This window comes from Sceloporus occidentalis, unplaced genomic scaffold, assembly GCF_023333645.1.
Source record: "Sceloporus occidentalis isolate IW3139 unplaced genomic scaffold, rSceOcc1.0.p SCAF_43, whole genome shotgun sequence".
NCBI classification, from domain to species: Eukaryota; Metazoa; Chordata; class Lepidosauria; order Squamata; family Phrynosomatidae; genus Sceloporus; species Sceloporus occidentalis.
Genome location: NW_028317023.1, coordinates 2,376,434 through 2,397,929, shown reverse-complemented (window position 1 = coordinate 2,397,929; position 21,496 = coordinate 2,376,434). Strand labels below are relative to the sequence as shown.

Below are 21,496 nucleotides of genomic sequence, written 5' to 3'. Positions count from 1 at the left end.
CATGCATGTCCATCTTGTCATATAAGAAAATGAATTTGATGTATAGGTGTGCAACCCTAGTTTTGGACATGGTGAAACTGAGGTAGTTTTTCTCCCCTTTAACATTGTGAAAGATCAAGTTATCAGAATCCGAAGGGAGACTGCAATGTTTGGAAATATGTAGCTTGAGTTATTTTCCAGTACATGCTGTAAAGTATCTGTGATCTGGTTCTGGAAAAAAACAAATATTGATCAGTTCATCGCATAGATCAGCTACATTAATGTCACAGTGGTTTAGTTTCTACCCAGTTAGTTTGTTTTGAAAATCCTTGTGGCACTCTAAGATTTTGTTTCTGTCCAGTTCAAGTCTACAAATTTGACATAAAAAATCAAATGTATCATAATGGCTTTGCAGTAAAATTAACCTTTCATTTATTGAGTTGATGGATGTATCCAGATTTGCAAAGAAAAACAAAACTGTGAAGTGTTACCTGGCGACATGAAGAGTCTCCTCTTCATACTCAAAGTCAAATGATCTTTTCTGTCTCTGCTGATGAATTGTAATACAATCAGGAAAATTTGCTTCAGCATTAACCTTCCCAGCAACCTCGTTGGCCTCATTTACTGTTTTCGCAAAACCTTCATCAGATCTGAATTCCACCAAATGGTTGCAGCATTTGCAATTCATGGACAGTTTGTTCAAAGTTGATTGCTGTAGTACATTGGTCACTGCATTTAGTTTTGACAATATTTCATACCAAATGACAACAGAATATATACATTTAAATGATTTCATATTGGGTGCTTGATGCTTTGTACTTGTTGTCTCTTTGGTCATCAACAGAGATCTCATACAATGCATCACATATTTCTAATAGGAAATGATGAAGACAATCTAGTGTCCTTAAATGGTTTCAAAGTAAGATTCTGAACACGTTCTTTGACGACTTGCCAGTGTAGATTAAACAAAACAAGCATATTTTTTGGGGGATAACACCAAAGAATTCTACTGTTAGATATGAACCATTTGCCAAATTGTTGTCTACCAGATTAAGATTATGGGTGGTGCATGGCAGATAAAATGTTTTTGGGTTAACATCCAGTGTTTTTTGCTGTTATCAATTGTGTTTACCTTTCATATTTGCTACATTGTCATATCGTTGCCCACACATGTCCTGGATGGCAATACCATTGTCATGTAAATATGTTAGTTAAAAGGTTGTGAACCCTTTGGAAGATTTATCAGATATTGGACAGACGTCCAAAAATTTTTCTCTAATCTGTACTCTTTTGGTGTTGGAATTCAGAACATCAAACCGGACCACGATGCTAATTTGTTCAATGTGGCTTACATCTGGTGTGCAATTAAGGATAATTGAATAATAATATAATATTGAGCATTTGTATAATCTTGCTTTTGAGTTTTGTTCCCAGAATTTTGATTAGTTCATTTTGTATCTTGTCTCCTAGGTAATGGGGCATGTGTGAAGAATCTGAAACAGCGCACTGAACTCACTGGATGTGTTCTGCCACAATAGGATCAAATTTTCCAATCATTTCAAATAGCTTGAGAAAATTGCTATTTCTTTCAAATAAATGGCTGCTTTTTGCTAGTAATGCTAGGTTTTGTCCAGATAAATACCGGATAATGTAAATTATTCTCTTTATTATGGAGTGCCAGCATTTTTTCCCTCTTGTTCCAAATTGTTTTGATTAACATGATCTATGGTTGTGCCTTTCTCTAGGGATCTTGACAGTTCCTTCCACTTATAGCTTTGCATGTGGGTTGTATTTGATCCATGCCGGCTTAAATTCCTTGACAAGTGGTGCCAATTGTTGAAGCCTTTTTTAGAGGCCGAGGCCAATGCATCAGTGTTAAAAGCAAAACAAATTATTTTTCTTTGACTATATCAAGGAATCTCTTGAGATGGAATCTCCATTATCCAGTACTCTTTGATAAATAGAAACTGAAAAGTTGTTATGGTCTTATCTTTAGGGAACTTGCAGGCCTTCTGAACAGGACTATTTTTATTAAAGTAACTCTGAGTCTGTCACCAGTTTTTTCTGGCCAAAACCAGGACCTTCTGAGACAACCATGAAGGATGTTGATGGTTCCTCATATTCCGGTATATCTTTGACTTAAGAGTCTGACTCTGGATGACGAGCAGCATACTCCTTGTCAGTGTCACAGAATTTTACTTGCGCTTACTTGCCGTATTTCCCTTCAACATCTACGATCTACGATACAATCACGATCCACAGAGGCTACAGTGTAAACTTGATTGCAGCGCTAGGAAACTTGTAATAAATAGTTGTTTTCCCCACAAAGGTTGTTTATGTCATTGTGAGTCCTTACACCCAGACAATTTTGGTATTTTTATCCATCTTGAAATAAAAAAATGCAACATCTATCTTTAAATATAATGTTAGCAAAACATATTGCTATAAAATAAAAAAAATGATACATGATTTATGATCCCTTTAACTAACTAGGAGTAATCGAGATGACCATACTCATGAGGTGAAAGTATCCCAGTGAGCCTGCATCACCACACCTAATGTGGCATGAAGTGCAGGATTACACTTTATCCACATTTCAAAAAGATTTGGAGTTCTGTCAACTTTCAAACAAATCCTAGGAACTTTTTATATTATAATCATGCAGACATTTTACAGACCCACAGGTATCTAAATACTTACCTTAAAAGGTACTGGTACGATGAGTCACTGGTCTTTACGGACCAAAAGCAGAACACAGCAATCAATATCGGGTGGCACGTAAGCCTTGGACACAAAAGCCACTATCTTGATATTCTAAAACCAAACTTTTATACCTATGATTACAGACTGGCTACACATAATGGCAAATTTTTGTAACAACAGATGTTGCCGTATAAAGGTGGATACTAGCAGTTGATGGCTATACAGCTACATTGGAGAGTTCAGATCATCAGACTTGTTTAGGGTCTTACTAGATAAGGCGCTAACTGTTTACCCACAGTGTACACCTCTGGGTCGTATGATGATTTGCATTGCCCAAGAACTGTTGTCCTTTGCATTTTCTTTTTCAATGCTATATGTTGATTGAGCTTTTTGATATTCTAATAATAAAAATGAGATCCAATTCAAGAAGAAAAAAATTATACAGAAAGTAGATATGCTTTAGGACTAATTTGTATACCCTGTTGTTTCAGTTTGCAGTACAACATATTAAGTGTTCTAGTGTCATATCATCGCATTTGCATTTTAGCTACGCATCTGTAGAATACAAATTGGATGGCTTGCATCTGGGTACTTGGTCTTTGTTAGATTTTTTCCTTTGACATTTATGTTTTCTGTTAATTGTTTGGTCTTTGTTTCAGGTCGTGTTATGTAGGTGTAAAATGAGCCTGTTCCTGGAGGTATTATATGGTCACCGTGAGCTTATAGGTTTGGGAGATCTGCTCACAGCTATGAGGACTGTGGAAGTTGCTGAATTTAGAGACCCCCCCCTCTTTTTTTCTCCTGTAGTATGGGAACTACTAGCAAAGTGACTATTGAATTAAATGTGATATATCTGTTGAAACTGTAATACTCCCTTTGAATCCTTGTATACAATCGTTCTTGCGTTATGTGAGGCTTGAAATATATTAATAAAGAATTTACAAAAACTGTATTGAAATATTGATTACATAAAGATTCCTGACTAAGGAAGACTATTCCCTAAGATGTTTAAATCCACAGTTCTTATGCTTTCAATGCTGTTGAGTAAATCCTTCCTTAAACTCTATATAAAGGTTAATCCTCCATCTGAAATCCATAGTCACTCAGACACAGAAAGGCATACACCACGTACAATGGAAGAAGCTATCCTCTTGAACGTGGAGGGTGTGAGGAAGAAAATTTGTCATGGAGGAACAGGTGACATGCCTCAATTTATCAGTGGATCTAAGGTTGGTTTTACGTAGCTACAACATCAAAACAAGTGTGATTGCAAGATTAATCAAGACATAAATAATGCATTGTACTAAAATATAATCTTCCTCTAACGTTAAGAATAGCACGGTACGAGTATAATATTCCTGGGAGCTATTCTTTGTAATTATTTCACTTGTTTTCTTTATACTGGGCTGTTTGTCTATCCATCTATCTGTCTATCTATGTTACAACACAAGGCCATAGTCTAAGACTGGAGTGTCAGTGGTTTAGATGTAATGCAAGGATGTTTTATTTTAATTATGGAACAGCCACCCATCAGGAGTGGTAGAGGCAAATACAGTGAGGGAACATACATGGGATAAGCATAGGGCTATCCCAAATCAAAGACAAGATTAATTAGGGTCAGAGTCTCTACATCGTGAAAATTCTGTCACCTATCCATCTATCTATCTATCTATCTATCTATCTATATCTGCCTTTGTCTGTCTGTCTGTGTATCTAGTCAACTGCTGCTTTGAAAGAAAAGAAAACTAGCCCATTAAAACATCATCAACTGGATAAGAAATACAGCACAGACTTGTTATGACTATTATTAATTAATACAATTAATGACTAGTTAATGGAATATCTTCATAGGCGTACAGAGGCCCTTTGTCAGCAACCATCAGTCCTGTGTTCCAATGGCACGCTGTGTTAGGGAGTCCAAGCTTAAGCTGAAAAGGCTAATCGATCATTAGAAAACCCTTTTGCAATTATGTTAGCATAGCTAGGAATTACCGTGTTTTCCATGAAGACAGCTAAACGACCCCAAAATGTTGAATGGTCGTTTATACCGTATATATAATTCTATTAAAAATTGCCACATAGCACCAAGTTGCATATAATTTAAATATGCTGCTAATGCAAAACACAAAAACACCTTTTTTTTCCTGTTGATAGGATCCAGATGGTGATTTCTACAACCTACATGTTCTTGACGTATAGTTACCTAACCAATCATAGCTTTCAGAAAGTTACGTTATAAACTAAATATCTCCAAATCAACAGCAAATATTGATAAACTAAGAAATACAAGCCATAGGTTGAGTTAAGCTACAAGCTGTGGGGTTGATAAAGGATTCCCTTTCATTCCATAGAGTTGCCCTTTATATATGTTGCTCAACAGCATGAAAAATACATACAAAAAATAAAAATAAATCAGTATGTGGACGGATTGATTATTACTTGTGAGATTCCTATATTTTTAAATATTATTTAAAATAATCCAGTAGTTTACTTTTAGAATCTAATCAATTTGAACCTAAGTAGCAAAAAAATCATCTGTCCGTTTAACTATCTTTCTGTGTGTATTACACACCCCATGATCGGTTTTAGTAATCCTGTATGCAGCTGCAGGATTAGGCATCACAGCAGATGGTAGGATAGCTGTGTTTCTTGTTTCGTAATAAGACTAATTAAATCCACAGAATAGCATTGAAGCTACAATTTACAAAATTTGGCAATAACGAGATGGAGGAACATTTTAAACTACCATGACTGTGCATTAGTATATTGTTTTAGTATGTTCCGGTACACAGCTGGTATAGGTATGTCCATTTCTCAATACAAATAAGATATATAGGTACTAGTATATATATATATATATATATATATATATATATATATATATATATATATATATATATACTACTATATGTACTAGTTGTATGTGCCTTTTGGCAAGCTGGGAGCACTCCTATAGGAGTGTGAAGGGAATTCCTTTTTTTTTTTATGTATATACACATACAATATGTGTCTATATTCTGGAATCGCGTCTGCCATATACCATTTAGATTTCATATGCAATAATTGGAACAAATTGCTATTTGTTCAAAGGACTAAACTTTGATATATAGGATATTAAAATAAAACCAACACATATAAAGACATAATTAACTGATTCCATAAATGTAACGGTTTATGAGACTTGCTGAAATAAAGAGCTTTTCTTATCAGACCCAAAGAGCTAAAATAATCTGGCAGAATGTTCCCAAAGACACAGATAAGAAATATAAAATGATTCCGCTGTAGAGCAAGAGTAATTGCCAGGAGCAGAACATTGGATGCTAGGATTATGGTTCCCAACTGTATAATCTTACAAATGCCACATGCACTTAGAAGTACAGTAAATCACCGCAGGACCTTAATCATTACCGTGCACCAGATAGCGAGATACGGGAAACAATCCTCACCTGTCAGAACACTTTGGTGTTCCTAGCTGTGGCTTACAATAAAAAGCAATACAACCATTGTGCGTTTCCCTTTAGAGCAACATATCTGGGTTATATTTGTCATGATGGACACGCTATTAGAACCATGGGTCTTCTAATTTTTTACCTGAGTCCCATAATAGATATGAACCGGTCCATTTGTAATCCTCAAGCATTCCCTGTCCTCTGCCAATATATTCATACCTGGGAAGTTTATAAATGAAGTTGCTCTGCTTCAAATATTAACCCTTATTTGAATGTAGGGACTTGGTGGCAGCCAAATGGTTATAATAATGCTCCTTATGGAAACCATTAATTATCAGAAGGTAAGGATATTCTAAATTGCATTAACAATAATATATCGTCGAGAAAACTGGGATGCTCTGATATCATTAGATGATGATAAATGTGAGAGCTTACATTGTATTAAATTAGCGATTTCATAGTTGTCTTATTTGATTTAGGTTACCTTTCATTTTCGTACAATAAAGTGTGACGATGAAGGAACTGTTCTTGATGACAGCAAGAAAGTTGGAATCCCGATGGAAATCATCATTGGAAATATGTTTAAGCTTGAGGTTTGGGAGATCCTGCTCACATCTATGAGGATTGGGGAAGTGGCGGAATTTTGGTGTGATGTCACAGTAAGTGTTATACTTAAAATTTTGAGGGTTGACGTAAAGAACAGAAAGATCATCCATTTGGGGGGCTTAACTGCCCCCCAAAGCACATGCATGCCTCTTTAATTGATGGCAGAACTTGTCCCAGTGAATTTGCCTAGGCTGTTTGCCATTTAAGCCTTCAAAAGTAACTTTCCATTGGCAGGCAATGGAAGACATCAAGAGCCAGTTATGATCATTATTTTAACTGATTGTTAGTCTTTTTAGCCTAATTTTTACAAGCATTTATGCGTTGTGTTTTACACTTGGTTGCAATTAAGTGGACTTTCTCTATATTGTCTATCCTATTTCTTAATCATGAAAAATCCCTGCTTGAAAACAGGTGATGAAGCCATGGATACCTTTAAGTTGCTCTTCAACTTATTGGGTTAAAGGTGTGACTCCACATGTAAAATTTATATAAAAGAACAGCCTTTGGTATAGTATTTTAATATTTCTAATGCATATTTATAACACTTTTTCATATATTATATGAATTTCATTTTGAAATGTGGAAGGTACGATTATAATGAAATAGCTTCAAAAATCATGATTCTTTAAAGAGGACTGAAAAAGTGCAGCAAATCAGAATAGATAAAACCTAGTTCTTAATTTGCAAGGGAAGTTTTGACCAAGGTACAAACTCTTCTTAATAGAATTACTTTTCAAAGGTGGTGCTATCTCAGTTGCTGAGTCTCTAGGAAGTCAGTGATGGGACTTACTGGAGCAACGCTGATTTTCTTTAATGTCATCCAGGTTTTGGGCCAGGTGACAAGAATAATTTTTGCAAGGCCCAACTGCCCTAAGAAATGGACAAGCAAGATCCCTACTCTTCTTCACGCTTGTGGTCTCTACAGGTCTGAGAGAACCAGAGTACTGGAATGTGACATAATATGTTCATACTTGTTAACTTTTGCTCCAGGTGTCCCAGAAAAAAGGGGTGGGGCCTAAAGTAGGCGGAGTTACAGGCGCTGCATGACCCTGCAGCATTGAGCTCCAGGCTACCAAGTACAGATACTGGGTGTCTGGAGCTTATTTACCAGTGTTTAGGCTGTATATGTCTCTCAGACGTACACAGTTTAAATACAATGATGCGGTGTGACGTACTTTACTCATGGAAAAATCATCTCTCTCTCTCTCTCTTGAGATTTTCGGAGCACATTGTACTGCTAAAATTAACTACCTGCATTATATCTAATAAGTGACTTAGTTTGGAATTGAGGTAATTTCATAACAGAACTGGGTACTAGTTGTAAGTTCCTTTTAGCAAGCTGGGAGCACATTGGAGCTGCAGAACTGGGCAGCCATGTATTGTAATTATGCAGAGAGAAAGCATTGTTCTCCTAACTTGCTGGATTATTTTGATCATAGGCTGTCAGTCTCACTTGGTCCCCAAGCCTGTTTTTTGCCGGCTCTCACTTGTGCTCTGGCATTTTCCTACTCTTTCATGAGTCACTCATGCTGTAGCCAGACATCCCTGGGCAGTCATTCCAAGGGACTCATTGTAGAAAGTCTTCCTTGCCCATGTAGTGAACCTGTTTTGGTGATTTTTGGGCTTTATTACCCGACCTTAGCTTGTCCGTTACCCTCATTTTATCTTTCCCTTCCCTAAACTCATCTTTTTTATTTACCTTGTCTAATCTCATTCTTTGGCCTGATTTTTGACTTTGGGTTTAGGATTTCCCCTTAGTACTTTGGTTATCAGAGTGTAGCAGCTGGTTGTCACATTAACTAGAGCAGGGGTGTCCAAGTTTTTTCTGCAGTGGGCCACTTCATCAGAATTGTATACGTGCGAGGGCCACACTCATTTTTCACTGAGAGAAAATATGGCCTTTAATAAAATATGCAGATTAAAATAAAGTAAATGACACAAAACCTTTACTTTTCCTCTCACTGATTTCTGGGATTTCTGGGCCTACAAATTCAGGATTCTGGAAAAGTAAAAATAAAATAGTTCTATTTATTTTAATGAAAATTCAGGGTTCACTTAACCGAAACTGAAAGTGACCCCCCCACACATTTTAATAAAAGTAAGTTACACACCAAAATTGTAAAAAAAATTTATATATTTTCATTGTTAACCGCAATCTCAGGCATACCCAGATTACAGCAAGTACTGGTTGGCTGGGCATGGTATTTTTTGTCCAATTTTAGTGTGTAACCACACTTTTATTAAAAGTAACACACCACAACTGGACAAAAAAAAATCAACAATATGATTTGGCATGATAGGAGGGTGATTGCTAACAGCAAACACACTCTTTTTATACCCAGGCAACCAGTGAATGCTGGAACCTAGGACTGTGATTGCTGTTAGCTGTTAGCAATCACACTCCTATCATCCCAAGTCAGCCAATACATGCTGGTACAGGGTGGCTGTAAGTGCAGACCCCATACTGCTGGCAGCATCAATACACAAGGGGGGCAGCTAGCCAGGTTTCAGCATGTACTGGCTGACTTGGCATGCTAGGAGTGTGATTGCTAACAGCAAACACACTCTTTTTATACCCAGGCAACCAGTAAATACTGGAACCTAGGCATGATGGGACTGTGATTGCTATTAGCAATCACAGTCCCATCATGCCTAGGTTCCAACACTTACACATCCATGCTATCACACACACACAAATTCATTCATTCACAGATTCATTCCCTCAATCAGACATACTCATTCACACACGGTATATAGACAAAAGTCGGGGCGCATAGATATGTGGGAAAAAATAGAACAAATATAGTGTAATAAGTTCGAACAAAAAAACAAAAATTAAGATATTTGTTGCACTCACAAGTGTACTTGAAAGTGATAGCTCGTCAAAAAGTCCAGACTCTTTTCTGTCTTGGAACTTAAACAGATGGGCATAACATATGGGTTATGCGTAAAAGCAGTGTCCTTCACAAAGGTAAAAGGGTAATCAGCAAGTCCTTGTAAAGTCCAAATTCGATAATTATAAAGTTTCTCAACGCGTTTCGCCGATTTTTGTTTCGGCTTCCTCAGGAGAAATTCAAGAATCAATCTGTCAGATCTGTCAGCTATCACTTTCAAGTACACTTGTGAGTGCAACAAATATCTTAATTTTTGTTTTTTTGTTCGAACTTATTACACTATATTTGTTCTATTTTTTCCCACATATCTATGCGCTCCGACTTTTGTCTATATACCGTTTGTTGTAACACTTATGAGGAGTGTTTTATCTACGGGAGCAGCAAGATCTGTAGGGTATTGTACATTATTTTTTATATATTTTTAAGACTCACCCACTCGTGAAGGTGTTCCTTTTCCGTTTTATATTGATACTCATTCACACAACCTACCCCACCCCCTTACCTGCACTACAGCTCTCGATGCCGCTCACAGACTTCAGCAGGGGGCGCGGCCTCACTCGTTCTCCCCACAGAGGAAGCAGCTGGAGCAGAGAATAGACCCTCCCACAAGTAAGCAGCAGGGCTCTTGTGATCCTGGCTGCCAATCTCACGCGGGCCGCATTTGGCCCGCGGGCCGCATGTTGGACGCCCCTGGACTAGAGGGAGAGGACCCTTTGAGGTAAGAAAAGAGGACTTTTCTTAGCAAGCCAATCTTTGATGCTACAAGAGTTACACAGTTATCCAGTGAGTGATGAGCCTCTATGAGTCTGAAGGGTTATCTTCTACTACTGCTAATCTGCCAACAGAACATGATATAATCTGGATATTTTCAGGGAATGGGTGAAAAAAATCTAATTTTAAATGATCCTAATATTCTTTTATAATATGAGTGTGATCTGCCTTGTAGAGGTGAGTTCCTCTAATAATGTCAGACATATTTTACAGTAATCCGCCCATATAAGTAGAGGCATTAATGTACTATAATAGTATGACTGTGGTATTTATCCTTTATTTTAATTGTTACCAGGGACTTTTTTTTCCTACAGAATTTTTTCATTCGGTAAAGGTTCAGTGTTAGTCCGTAATAAATCTACAATGCAGAGTGGTAGAAATAAAAGGCTTTTAAAGTTCACCATTTACATATCATTCTAAGACATCAATTCTTTTAGCATTAACTTAAACCTCCTCACTAGTTGTATTTTAAATGTAACAAGATCATGCAGACACCGTTAAAAAAAACTTCTTATTTATATAACAGGTTTATATCTTTGTAGAAAAATGCTTCATTAGTATTTTCCATAGCAAACAAGAAAGTTATACTTAATTGAAACTACAAGCCATTTAGCTTTGATAGGTTGGCTATTGACAAATTCCTAATCTTTGGAATCTTCTAAAGTCTTTAAGACTTTTTTCTGTGAATGGAAAATATATTATATATTATATATAACCCCTTTTTAGCTGAATCTTGTGTATGATCAGGTTCTGTTGACAATCTGATTTGAGGCCATTTTCAATATTTATTCAACCGCAGGCTTATGGTTTCCAAAAGAGGATTGCAGTAGTCCTTGAATGATTGTGAAGATCAGATGCAGAACATATGGTTGCGTTTGCCATACCCTCTGCTGGCAACCTGCAGGCTGCAAATTGTGCAGGTGCAAAAGGATCAGCCGGAGCCTCCGAGAAAATGGAGCTCACATGCGCTAGAATCTCAGAAACCATACAAGTCTCAATGAATAATACATTGACATCCGAAATGAGTTTATGTTTCCCTGGAGCTTTTGAAATAGCTATATCTCTGATGGTTTTTTCATCTCTGACATGGTTACTTCATGCATTAAAACCCTTCTTTAGTCCTTGTAGTGTATCATTTGGAGCAGAATTATAACTGCGGAACTGGCTTGAGCTGGCATAAACATGTTGAGAAGTAAAACAAAACTCAGAATTGCCTCGTGAACCAAACAGTCTCTATTCAGTTTAAGCATCTTCCCTAAAAAAAAACAAGACTCTGCCCTTTAGAGACATCCTCTTTGATCGGATATGCAAGATTATTCCTCCCCATAAAAATCCATTTTGATCAAAGGTTTATTTTGTAGGTATATGGCCTTGTTAAACCTTAAATCTAGCACACTGGTGGAAGCTGACTTTCACCTTTGTTATAATCTTTATTTTACACAGCATTTATTGTCCAACATTTTATACACAATCGACGAAAGAAACATTCAAGGTCGGGTAATAGCACTGTTTAGAAGTTTTACGTTGACTCATTTATTTTTTATAGGGAAACTCATTGCCCATTTGTTAACGTAAATCATTCTCCATGTGTTACTAAATTTATTTGTGCTCCTCAGAAGGAGATAATAAATGTTAAGTCTTGAAGCTACTGCCTGGTGCTTACAATAATTCACTATGGTATTCTTTCTCTCACACATTATTCAGCTAATATATAGTATCCAGAGACTGGCTACTGGAATTCTGACTTATGAAAGATGGCTTTTATTACATGAGATAATATGTTATTAGCACTCTCCCATTTGCATTTTGTATAGAATATTAAGAGTCGCACACAATTACTAATTACAATAATTTATATTAATAACTGATACAATCACAACAATGTTTGACACAAGAGTCACAATAATCTCATGTTAAAGAATGAGTTCTACATAAGCTAATTCTACACTTTGGTATTGTTAGGTATTGCTTGTAGAAACAACCGTAAGATCATTCTGTAACGAAAATTCCTGATTTAATGTTTGTACCATTAAATGTGCTTATTACTTACACCTTAAATATTCCTTATCTATTCTTAGACTAGGCTGGTTTTTACTAAAGGAGGTATTTGAAGGAGAATTGGGTTTTCAACCCTAACCTCACGATGCATTATGTTGACCTACCCTGTGAGAAGATGAGTGGGGCCCATATAGGGACCCATAGTTTTAAGAAATACACCATCAGCCATAACAATATGACCACTGACAGGTGAAGTGAAAAACACTGATAATCTTATTATCATTTCAACTGGTGGGGTATATTAGGCAGCAAGTGAACATTTCGTCCTCAAAGTTGATGTGTTAGAAGCAGGAAAAATGGCCAAGGCTCATTGGTGCACACTGGGGCGAAGGCTGGGCTGTGTCATCAAATCCAACAGATGAACTACTGTAGCTCAAAAAAAATTGCTGAAAAAGTTAATGCTGGTCCTGATAGAAATTTGTCAGAACACACAGTGCATCGCAGTTTGTTGCATACGGGCCTGTGTAGCTGCAAACCTGTCAGGCATTCTGACCGCCTGTCCACTGCCAAAAGTGACTACAATGGGCAAGTGAGCATAAGAACTGGAGCAACGGAAGAGGCTGGCCTGCTCTGATGAATAATGTTTTCTTTTCCATCACATTTATGGTCGGGTGCGTCGCTTACCTAGAGAACACATGGCACCAGGATGCTTCCAAATGGGCCCCACCTTGCAACTTAAAAGGACTTAAATGATCTGCTGCTAACATCTTGGTAACAAACATACAGGAAACACAATAGTGTAGTACCGTTGTGTGTTGGGACACGCCAACGGTACTACACCATTGTGTTTCCTGTATGTTTGTGTTTCCTCCTACATATGCCCGGTTTTCGGACCCCGAGGTGTTGATTTATACAAAGCTTGATCGATCTATACCAGGGGTTCTCAAACTGCGGCCCTCCACCTGCTGCAGGACTACATCTCCCATACTCCTCAGCCAGCCCCTTAGCTGAAGGAGCATTATGGGAGATGTAGTCCTGCAGCAGCTGGAGGGCCGCAGTTTGAGAACCCCTGATCTATACACACTGTGAGTGCATAAGTATATCCACCACAAGATCATCTGCGTTAACTACTACACCATCATAGTTTTCTTCTTATTTGTTTCCTTCGTTTGGAACCAACAAGAGCAAGGAAAGTATATTCCTATCCTATAATCACTTCTCTACACTGGTCTTCACAACCCTTAGTTCTTGCTAACATCTTGGTGCCAGATACTACAGCACACTTTCAGAGGCCAGTGGAGTTCATGGTTTGGCGGCAAAAGGAGGACCTACACAATATTAGGCAGGTGGTCATCACGTTATGGCTATTGCTCCGTCTGGACCTACATAATACATGTAGAGGGTGGTTAGTTGAATACACAACTATGCAAACTTCCACTTGAATGAATAAACTCCTAGGCAGGGGTAGGCATCAAATGGTCTTTTTGGAGAACATTTAAGTAAATGCTCCTTAGGTACCAGAAACTTTGTCCATCCCTAACACTAAGACATAAATGTGACCATATACAAAAGTATTTTATGATATTTACCATATCATTGTGATCTCAATATTGAAGTAATTTGGCTAGACATCATTGATAAGGTTGATAATCTCAAATAAACTTTACATGCGTTACTGTTGCACCTCTATATTAAATGTTATAGAAGTAAGTAAGAAGTAATATTTTCATATAAAATACATTTTAAATCTATTAAAATATTATTGAGTATGAAAGATTGATAGAATCCAATAAACCAATCTCCTTGTTTCATTAGTAGTAAAAGAATGTACACCAGTAAGAGGAAGAAGCTTTATTAAATATCCAAAACTCTTTTGCAGGGGCTAATGACTATCATTAATTTGATAAATTACACAAGTGAATGCTCTATCAATTAACAAGAAAAGTTAATGAGTCTGATAACACTATCAATAAATCTCTATCTTGTGCCTAGTGGGTCTAGAATTCTTGAACTCTTGTTACTAGTGGGTCTAGAATTCTAGAAAGCCAACAGTTTATAGCTTGTAGATGTTTCTTCTGTGGATGATTTGGTGGCATATGAATTGTGGCTGGGACCTATCCCACTTAGTAATATAGATAGAGATAAATATGGTGATCCTGTGACATAGAATAAAAAAATGCTTAAAAAAAATATCATTGAAGTTAGGGAAACATTGGCCAAACAGTTATTTATCCAACATCCTACTAACAAAGGGAACCCCAATCACCTTTTTTTTTTAAAAAAAGTATTACGTTTGTATGTAATACTGCACGTTAAGTCACTCAAAATCATTATTTTTAATTATCTTGATGTTTGGCACAAATACTCACATACCCATTATACTCTGGAGCTCTCTTCTGTACTTACTGCTTGAGAATGAAAGTTGCAAATGGTGTGGAACGTCCCATACGAAGCCTCATATTGCTGAAGAGGCAGAAAAGTGTCACCTTATTTTGAGTCATATGTAGCTTCACCCAAGGGCCGTCTTATGTCATCGGAGGATGTCTCTGCCTCATGTGGTCCACAGTCTGACTGGGAGAGGACAAGTAAGCTACTGTGTCACCTATACTTGCCTACTAAGTACACAGCACTAGGTACCCTACTGTCTACACAGCTATACTACCACAAAAAAATTGTTGGGGTACCCCTTTAAGATGGTATGATCACTGCTTAATTTATTGCACGGAGTAGACAAGTTGCTTTAACCATTTCTGTGATAGAGTCCAGAACCTGAACAAACTGCTCATTGCAGGTGCCGAGAGGGGTTTATGTTCACATGTGCATTCTGGAGCCACCTGGCCATAACTTTTTCCTCTGCCCTGTTTCGGTATATTTCCAGATGACTTTTCTCCTGCAGTACATACATTTAATCATAGGGAAAGTGACTTTCTTTGTATTGACAATATAGGAACTGGGGCCAAAAATGTGTTTATGAAGATAAGTATATCATAGGCCACACTTTAAAAGAATGGAATTGATACCTTATTTTATTGCGCATTCTGGTACTGCCTAATTGTTTCATTACCAAATCTATATTACGGTATTGTCAATATCATCTGCGTTTCAACCGTTATACTACACCTTGGGCAGGTACATACAATTCTTGATTCCTTTTGAAAATTGCACTTTTGTTTGTAGGCTGTAATAATTACACCTTTCCTTTGTTATGCTTCACTAAGTGACGCTTATGGCTTTCTTATTACAAGAATTAGTTCTTGTATTTTGCTCCACAATCAGCCTTTACTATTATTTTCCTTTGTAAGTGCTTCTAAAAGCAGTTGACTTTGATGGGGAGTTTAATTATGCTTGTCTAGTGGTGCAAGTTATTCATATCATCGCCTTCAGAGACACATTGACATTTACTGCAGATATTTGCATCTTGTTTAATTCGCGTATTGCATTGCTTGTGATTTCTGTAAAAATGATGCTAGAGATCAGTGGAAAAAACGTATATTGAACCCATTTCAAAATTCTATGTTTTAACACATTAATTTACTATAGCTTTTCTGATAGCAGCTAAAAGCAATGTCAGTGACAGCCACTTCCAGAATGATTTTCTAATTTTGTGGTTCTTATACATCAATAATATCCAAAATGCACTCATTTTCTGCTGCAAACAGTGTTTGAAGAAAATGTACAAATAGTATTTGCTTGAAAATGTCATGTTTGGTTTCATGTACATAAAGAACAATGGAATGTTGGACTTTTGGAGGTTTAAAATAGAATTTAGGCTATTATTGGTACTAATATTTGGGGTCCCACATGACTCTATGAACTGGTTTAGACAGGGTGGCTGCAAGAATTAGTCCCAATTACATTTCTCTATAGATTTGACATTGAAAGTATCTGGGTGCAAGATGCAGACCATTCCCCAGTGTTAAGGATGAATTCCCTGTATTTAATGTCCAAAGTTTTGAAATCATATAGCTGATAATCATCTACATTTAATAACAGTTAGCAACTCTGGAATGATCTCTGCACAACTCCAGGTTTGAAGAACTCTTGAGTATCTGATAAGATATTCATGTGAGATCAAATAGTAGTCAGGCATCCACATTCTTCAACCACCAGTAATCACTGAGAGACTATAAGAGCAACGCATGTTTAAAAGGAATGTAATAGCAGAAATAGATAAACGATTTCTGTTTCCACTTAGGTCCAATAATTGTTTCTTATCTGTCTCTCTGTCTCATATTTGTTAGACTTGTGAGTTTGCCCATAGCCAGTTTCTAAACATAATGATAATTTTTTGTGGCAAATGTTTAAATCACAGCAGACACAGTATAAAATACGTACAGCAAAATATTGTTTCATGTGCTCATCTGCTTGCAATTTGGTTTGTCCAATGTGTTGAAAAAACAATATGTTTTGTGGTCTTTAAGATATGTAGTCTTTAACTGTTTTTAATAATATGAATCTAAAATGTAGAAGGTTTCTCTCCAGTAACTTTCATTTTTGACACTTTTTTTTGCATATTCTTATTAGCACACTGGCTTATACCCACTTGTGTCCAAGAGCTTGCGACGCATTGCAGAAGGAAAAGACCCAACAGACTGGCACATGCACACCTGTGGTCTGGCAAATATGTTTGCTTATCATACCTTAGGCTACGAAGACCTAGATGAACTTCAAAAAGAACCTCAGCCTCTCATATTTGTGATTGAACTATTAAAGGTAAGATACACATGTAGGCTATTTTAACTCCAAAACGGCAAACCGCTGTATTGATTTATATAAAGCATATCACATACACTTATACTTTTTCAATTATGGGAAATGTACCCTACAGAATTTATAACCCAGGTGTCCATAGCACTTAAATGTACAGCAACTCGTCTCATTACACAAGTACAGAAACATAATCTTCATATCCCACTCTATTGCTAACAGGTTGAATCACCCAGTATGTACAAAAGAGAGACATGGGCTCTGAGCGATGATGAAAAGTTAAAGGCTGTTCCTGTGCTACATGGGGAAGGTAATCGGCTGTTCAAGCTTGGACGCTATGAAGATGCAACCAACAAATACAGAGAAGCTGTCATCTGTCTGAAAAATATCCAGACAAAGGTACATTATACAGCCAGCTTGTCCTTACCCCTACTAACACATATTCTTGAGTCGTAGAATGCCCCAAGGTCCCAGCCTATGCCAATTATTATTTCTCCATGTTTTGTGCTGGGAAATATTTCTTAAGGATCAGTATTACCTTTGCTTGTCAGCATGTATTGTCTGGGTGACACCTTTGCCTCCACCACCAAACTTCCCAGACCTAGTGTTGATTAAGATAGATCACACATCAGTTCACATATGCACACATTGACAAAATTGTTGTTTTGGGTTTAAAAATTGTGCAATTTACCAAAATACAATAAAGCCTTGCAGCTTTTACTTTGCAAACCGAGTTAAGGTATGTTAGGGAAACAGAAAGAATAACGCATTTCAAAGCACAGCTCTGGTACAGAGTTCATAGCTAATTGATAATATATCCGCTGGCTCCCAGGGATAAAGTAGCACTGCAGATAAGTACCAGCGATAAACATATCTAATTGACACTGGTTTTTTTTTCTGCATTTGTAGAGCCTAGGTCCTACAGATGAAGTGTCAGTTTTTGAAACGTTCTTTGATTTAAGTACTTTAAGAGATATACTATACTATGCGTTGTTCTTTTGTTTATATTGAGCGCTGGCATTATCTTTCTACATAATGGTGTACCACTTAACTGACGCAGAATCTAAAGTGATGTTAACTTTGAATAAAGACTCATGTCACATCCCACTACAATGGAATAATTTTAGCTCTCAATAATATATATATATATATATATATATATATATACATTTAAAAAATTCACCTTTAAACAAATGAATAAGTGATATTCTATTATGGCTTCTTAATTGGCATAATTGATAAGTGCGAGCAGCTTAAGACATTCTGTTCTTGAAAAAGCACTGCTATGACAGGTAGTCACATTAATATTAATTTAGTGCAGAATGCTTTGTGCCCCATAACTGGCTGCCATAAGTAAAAATCTGATTTATTGCCACACATGAACCTCTATAATATTTTTGCGTAGGAAAAGCCTTGGGAAGTACCTTGGATGAAACTAGAGAAGATGATAAACACTTTAATTCTGAACTACTGCCAGTGCTTGCTGCGAATGGAGGAATATTATGAGGTATTGGAACACACCACTGATCTCATCCAGCACCATCCAGGTATTGGAGTGGATCTGGCCTCGTTGTCAGATGTGGCATTTCATGTTCTTTCCACATAGTAGTATTTCTTGTGGGGAAGGAGTTGGACCTAGCCTTGACTGGCTCAGCATGCTCCCACTATGTCCTACCATGTTTTTTTTCTTATGCCCTGCCTTATGGGCATCTCTGGACTTACACCTGCATAGTTTTTCAGCTTGCTTCTAAAAATCATCATTAGATGGCATTAAAATCAAATTAGAAGGCAAAGCCAAAGATCCAGAAAGATTCGACAAAACATGCACCGCATAACTTAATTTCATTGGTGCACTCATGTCACTTGTAGCTAAAGCCGCCACACAAACACTTCAGGGTCTGTTTATCAGTGTGCCAGCTGAAAATCCAAATACTGGGACAGCAGACATAGTTAACATATATATATACAATCTTTAAAACTAATTTACAGTATTGTAGATAGTTTTGAGTATATACAGTCTATATATTGTTTGGGAGGCTTTCTGGTAAATCCCGCTATGCTTCTTGGTCATATTTGGGAATATTAATACCTAGATTCCATACTAAAAAATCATATGAGACACATCAAAGTTAATTTTAGCATGGAGACATGACCCAGACAAATCTATTTTAACAGATTTAAGGCGACTATTTCTCCCCTTGTGTTAAAATTGACCACATGTGGGAATTGAAAACAAGTAAACATTATCATTATATTGTGGTGTGTACGGCAGAAGAAAAATAACATGTGTTGGGAAGAAAACAGTGAGTGCTAAACATCACTGTTGTCAATTAGGTATCACTGTTCTTGGATGCTAGCCAGTGTAAAGATTATAGAGGCAGGAAGAGATGCGAGACGGCTGCAGATGGAAAACATTCTGTATGTTCTCCTGTAAATTCCCTTCAAAGGTCAAGCACTCGGACTGTTTGCTTTTCTGCATTACTTGGATTCAGAACACCGTGCACATTTTCCCCGTGTTCTCCGTAGCTTCATATTTCTATTGCACATTCTGCTGTGATAGTGTTAACCATACCAGTTTATGTAGTACTTCCTCATACCATTTCCCTTTTCACGTTCCTGATGTCTGTTTGGGGTGGAATGTTGTCTTTTCATTATATTGCGTCATCCATATTTAACAATTTTTTCCATGTGTGAGCTGCGAGATTAACACTACGTTTAAACACAAGGACTCTATTCCAGAAAAAATACTCCAATTGAAGTACCAATATTTCACAAATACCTTCTTGAGTAAATAAAAGCTTGTTCATGAGATCCACTGAAACATTTTGATATGCCAAGGTGTGCTCTAATATTGACACTTATAAATAGTAACCATTTATGTTCTCTCCATAAAGATTTTATACATGATGACTTGCTAGTACTGGTAAATACATTGTTTTGATACTAGGCATTATGTTACCTAAACTAAAGGAGGCTATGTTTATACCACACCATCCAATTCTGGAAGCTGAAGAGGGTGCAGGGGCATTGCAGCCGGGCGTCCCTTCCCATTCGGCGCCTGAGGAAACTGCCTTTCTAGGCCCTTGGAAGTTACTGTCCGGCTAATATAGATGATCAAAAATGGTCCATTGGTGTCCCTGGACTGCTATTTTTTACAAATTGTAATTTAGAGTCAATTTTCTGTTTTGAAATTACTAATGATTATTTATTTGGCATTCATCTCTTCTGTGACCTTTCTTCTCAGGTTTGGTGAAGGCATATTTCTTACGAGGAAAAGCCAATGCAGAAGTTTGGAATGAGAAAGAAGCAAAGAATGATTTTGCAAAAGTCATGGATTTGGATCAAACTATGAGTCGACTGGTAAAAAAAGAAATCAGGATGCTGGAGACCAGAATGCAAGACAAAGCAGAAGAGGAAAAGCTAAAATATAAAAACCTATTCTCTAGCGGTGATCAGAAATGAGGACTTTTTCATTCACGGACATCAATCAGTGATGTTCTTCAAAAATTAGTATGAACCATGTGTGAATAATGAATATTCTACATTATGAATACACAGGGAAGATACATTTGAAACCACTTTTATTGTTTACATAATAACTTTAGAATTAAGATACCAGTAACCATAAAGTTTGTAAGGCAGTTTTTCACCAAAGAATTGTTGAAAGAAAATATCTAATATCTGTCTATAAAACAGACCTATAATTTTCCTGTTTTATTTCTGTATTAGGATAAAGGTGGTTGCTTGAAAAGACTACATTATTAGTACTGTTGCTAATATCCCTTGTCCTTCTACATCAGGAAGAAGCCAATCACAATTTATGGCAGGACATCTATAGAAACATCTAGACAAATATTCCTTACTGATAGCATGTGTACCTCCCATAAGGGGGTGAAAGAATTGTTTGGACAGAAGGTAAGCCAGCAAGTAAAAGTCTTATCAGCATTTGTAATTTGTGGAGATGGAAACAAGAGACCAAAATGCAGTTAGAACGCAATATAAAGCTAGATATTCTAGAAAAGTCCTTCAATTTCTTTATATTACACACCCTTTGTGGTGAGGAACATAAGGAAATTCTCATATAAAGCATAAAACCATCTGTGTTCACAGCATGGAAGGTTTTATGTACACTGATCATGGGCTGTTCTTGGTACAGCATAATTCCATTATGAATGGATACTGCATACAAATTGGAGCAGCTTATTCTCACTTAGGCCGTCTGGCAAGTCCAGGGAGACAGCAGTCCCCCCACTGCAAAACCTGGAAGGATCAGCCCCCCATTGAGCTGCTGCTCAACAGGCTGGTTAAAAGGGAGATCTCTGATTTTCCCAACCGGAACGTTTACGCTATAAAGGCTGTTCCGAGCCAGCATAGCCTACCTAGACTGTA

At 37.0% G+C, this 21,496-nt stretch overlaps 1 protein-coding gene across 1 annotated transcript; it reads left to right on the top strand.

The window, feature by feature from the left end:
• Positions 1 to 3,815: 3,815 nt before the first annotated feature.
• On the top strand, positions 3,816 to 20,569 carry AIPL1 (AIP like 1 HSP90 co-chaperone). Its single transcript, XM_089490317.1, has 6 exons — positions 3,816 to 3,911; positions 6,611 to 6,790; positions 16,925 to 17,113; positions 17,330 to 17,506; positions 18,513 to 18,654; positions 20,352 to 20,569. The coding sequence occupies exons 1-6, from the start codon at positions 3,816 to 3,818 to the stop codon at positions 20,567 to 20,569; spliced, it is 1,002 nt and encodes a 333-aa protein (XP_089346443.1).
• Positions 20,570 to 21,496: the final 927 nt, after the last annotated feature.

Excerpts from the sequence above, each read along its gene's own strand:
- AIPL1 (XM_089490317.1), top strand. The coding sequence starts at position 3,816 with ATGGAAGAAGCTATCCTCTTGAACGTGGAGGGTGTGAGGAAGAAAATT. Across the intron at positions 17,507-18,512 it reads TGAAAAATATCCAGACAAAG|GAAAAGCCTTGGGAAGTACC; the intron begins GTACATTATACA and ends ATTTTTGCGTAG. Across the intron at positions 18,655-20,351 it reads TCTCATCCAGCACCATCCAG|GTTTGGTGAAGGCATATTTC; the intron begins GTATTGGAGTGG and ends CTTTCTTCTCAG.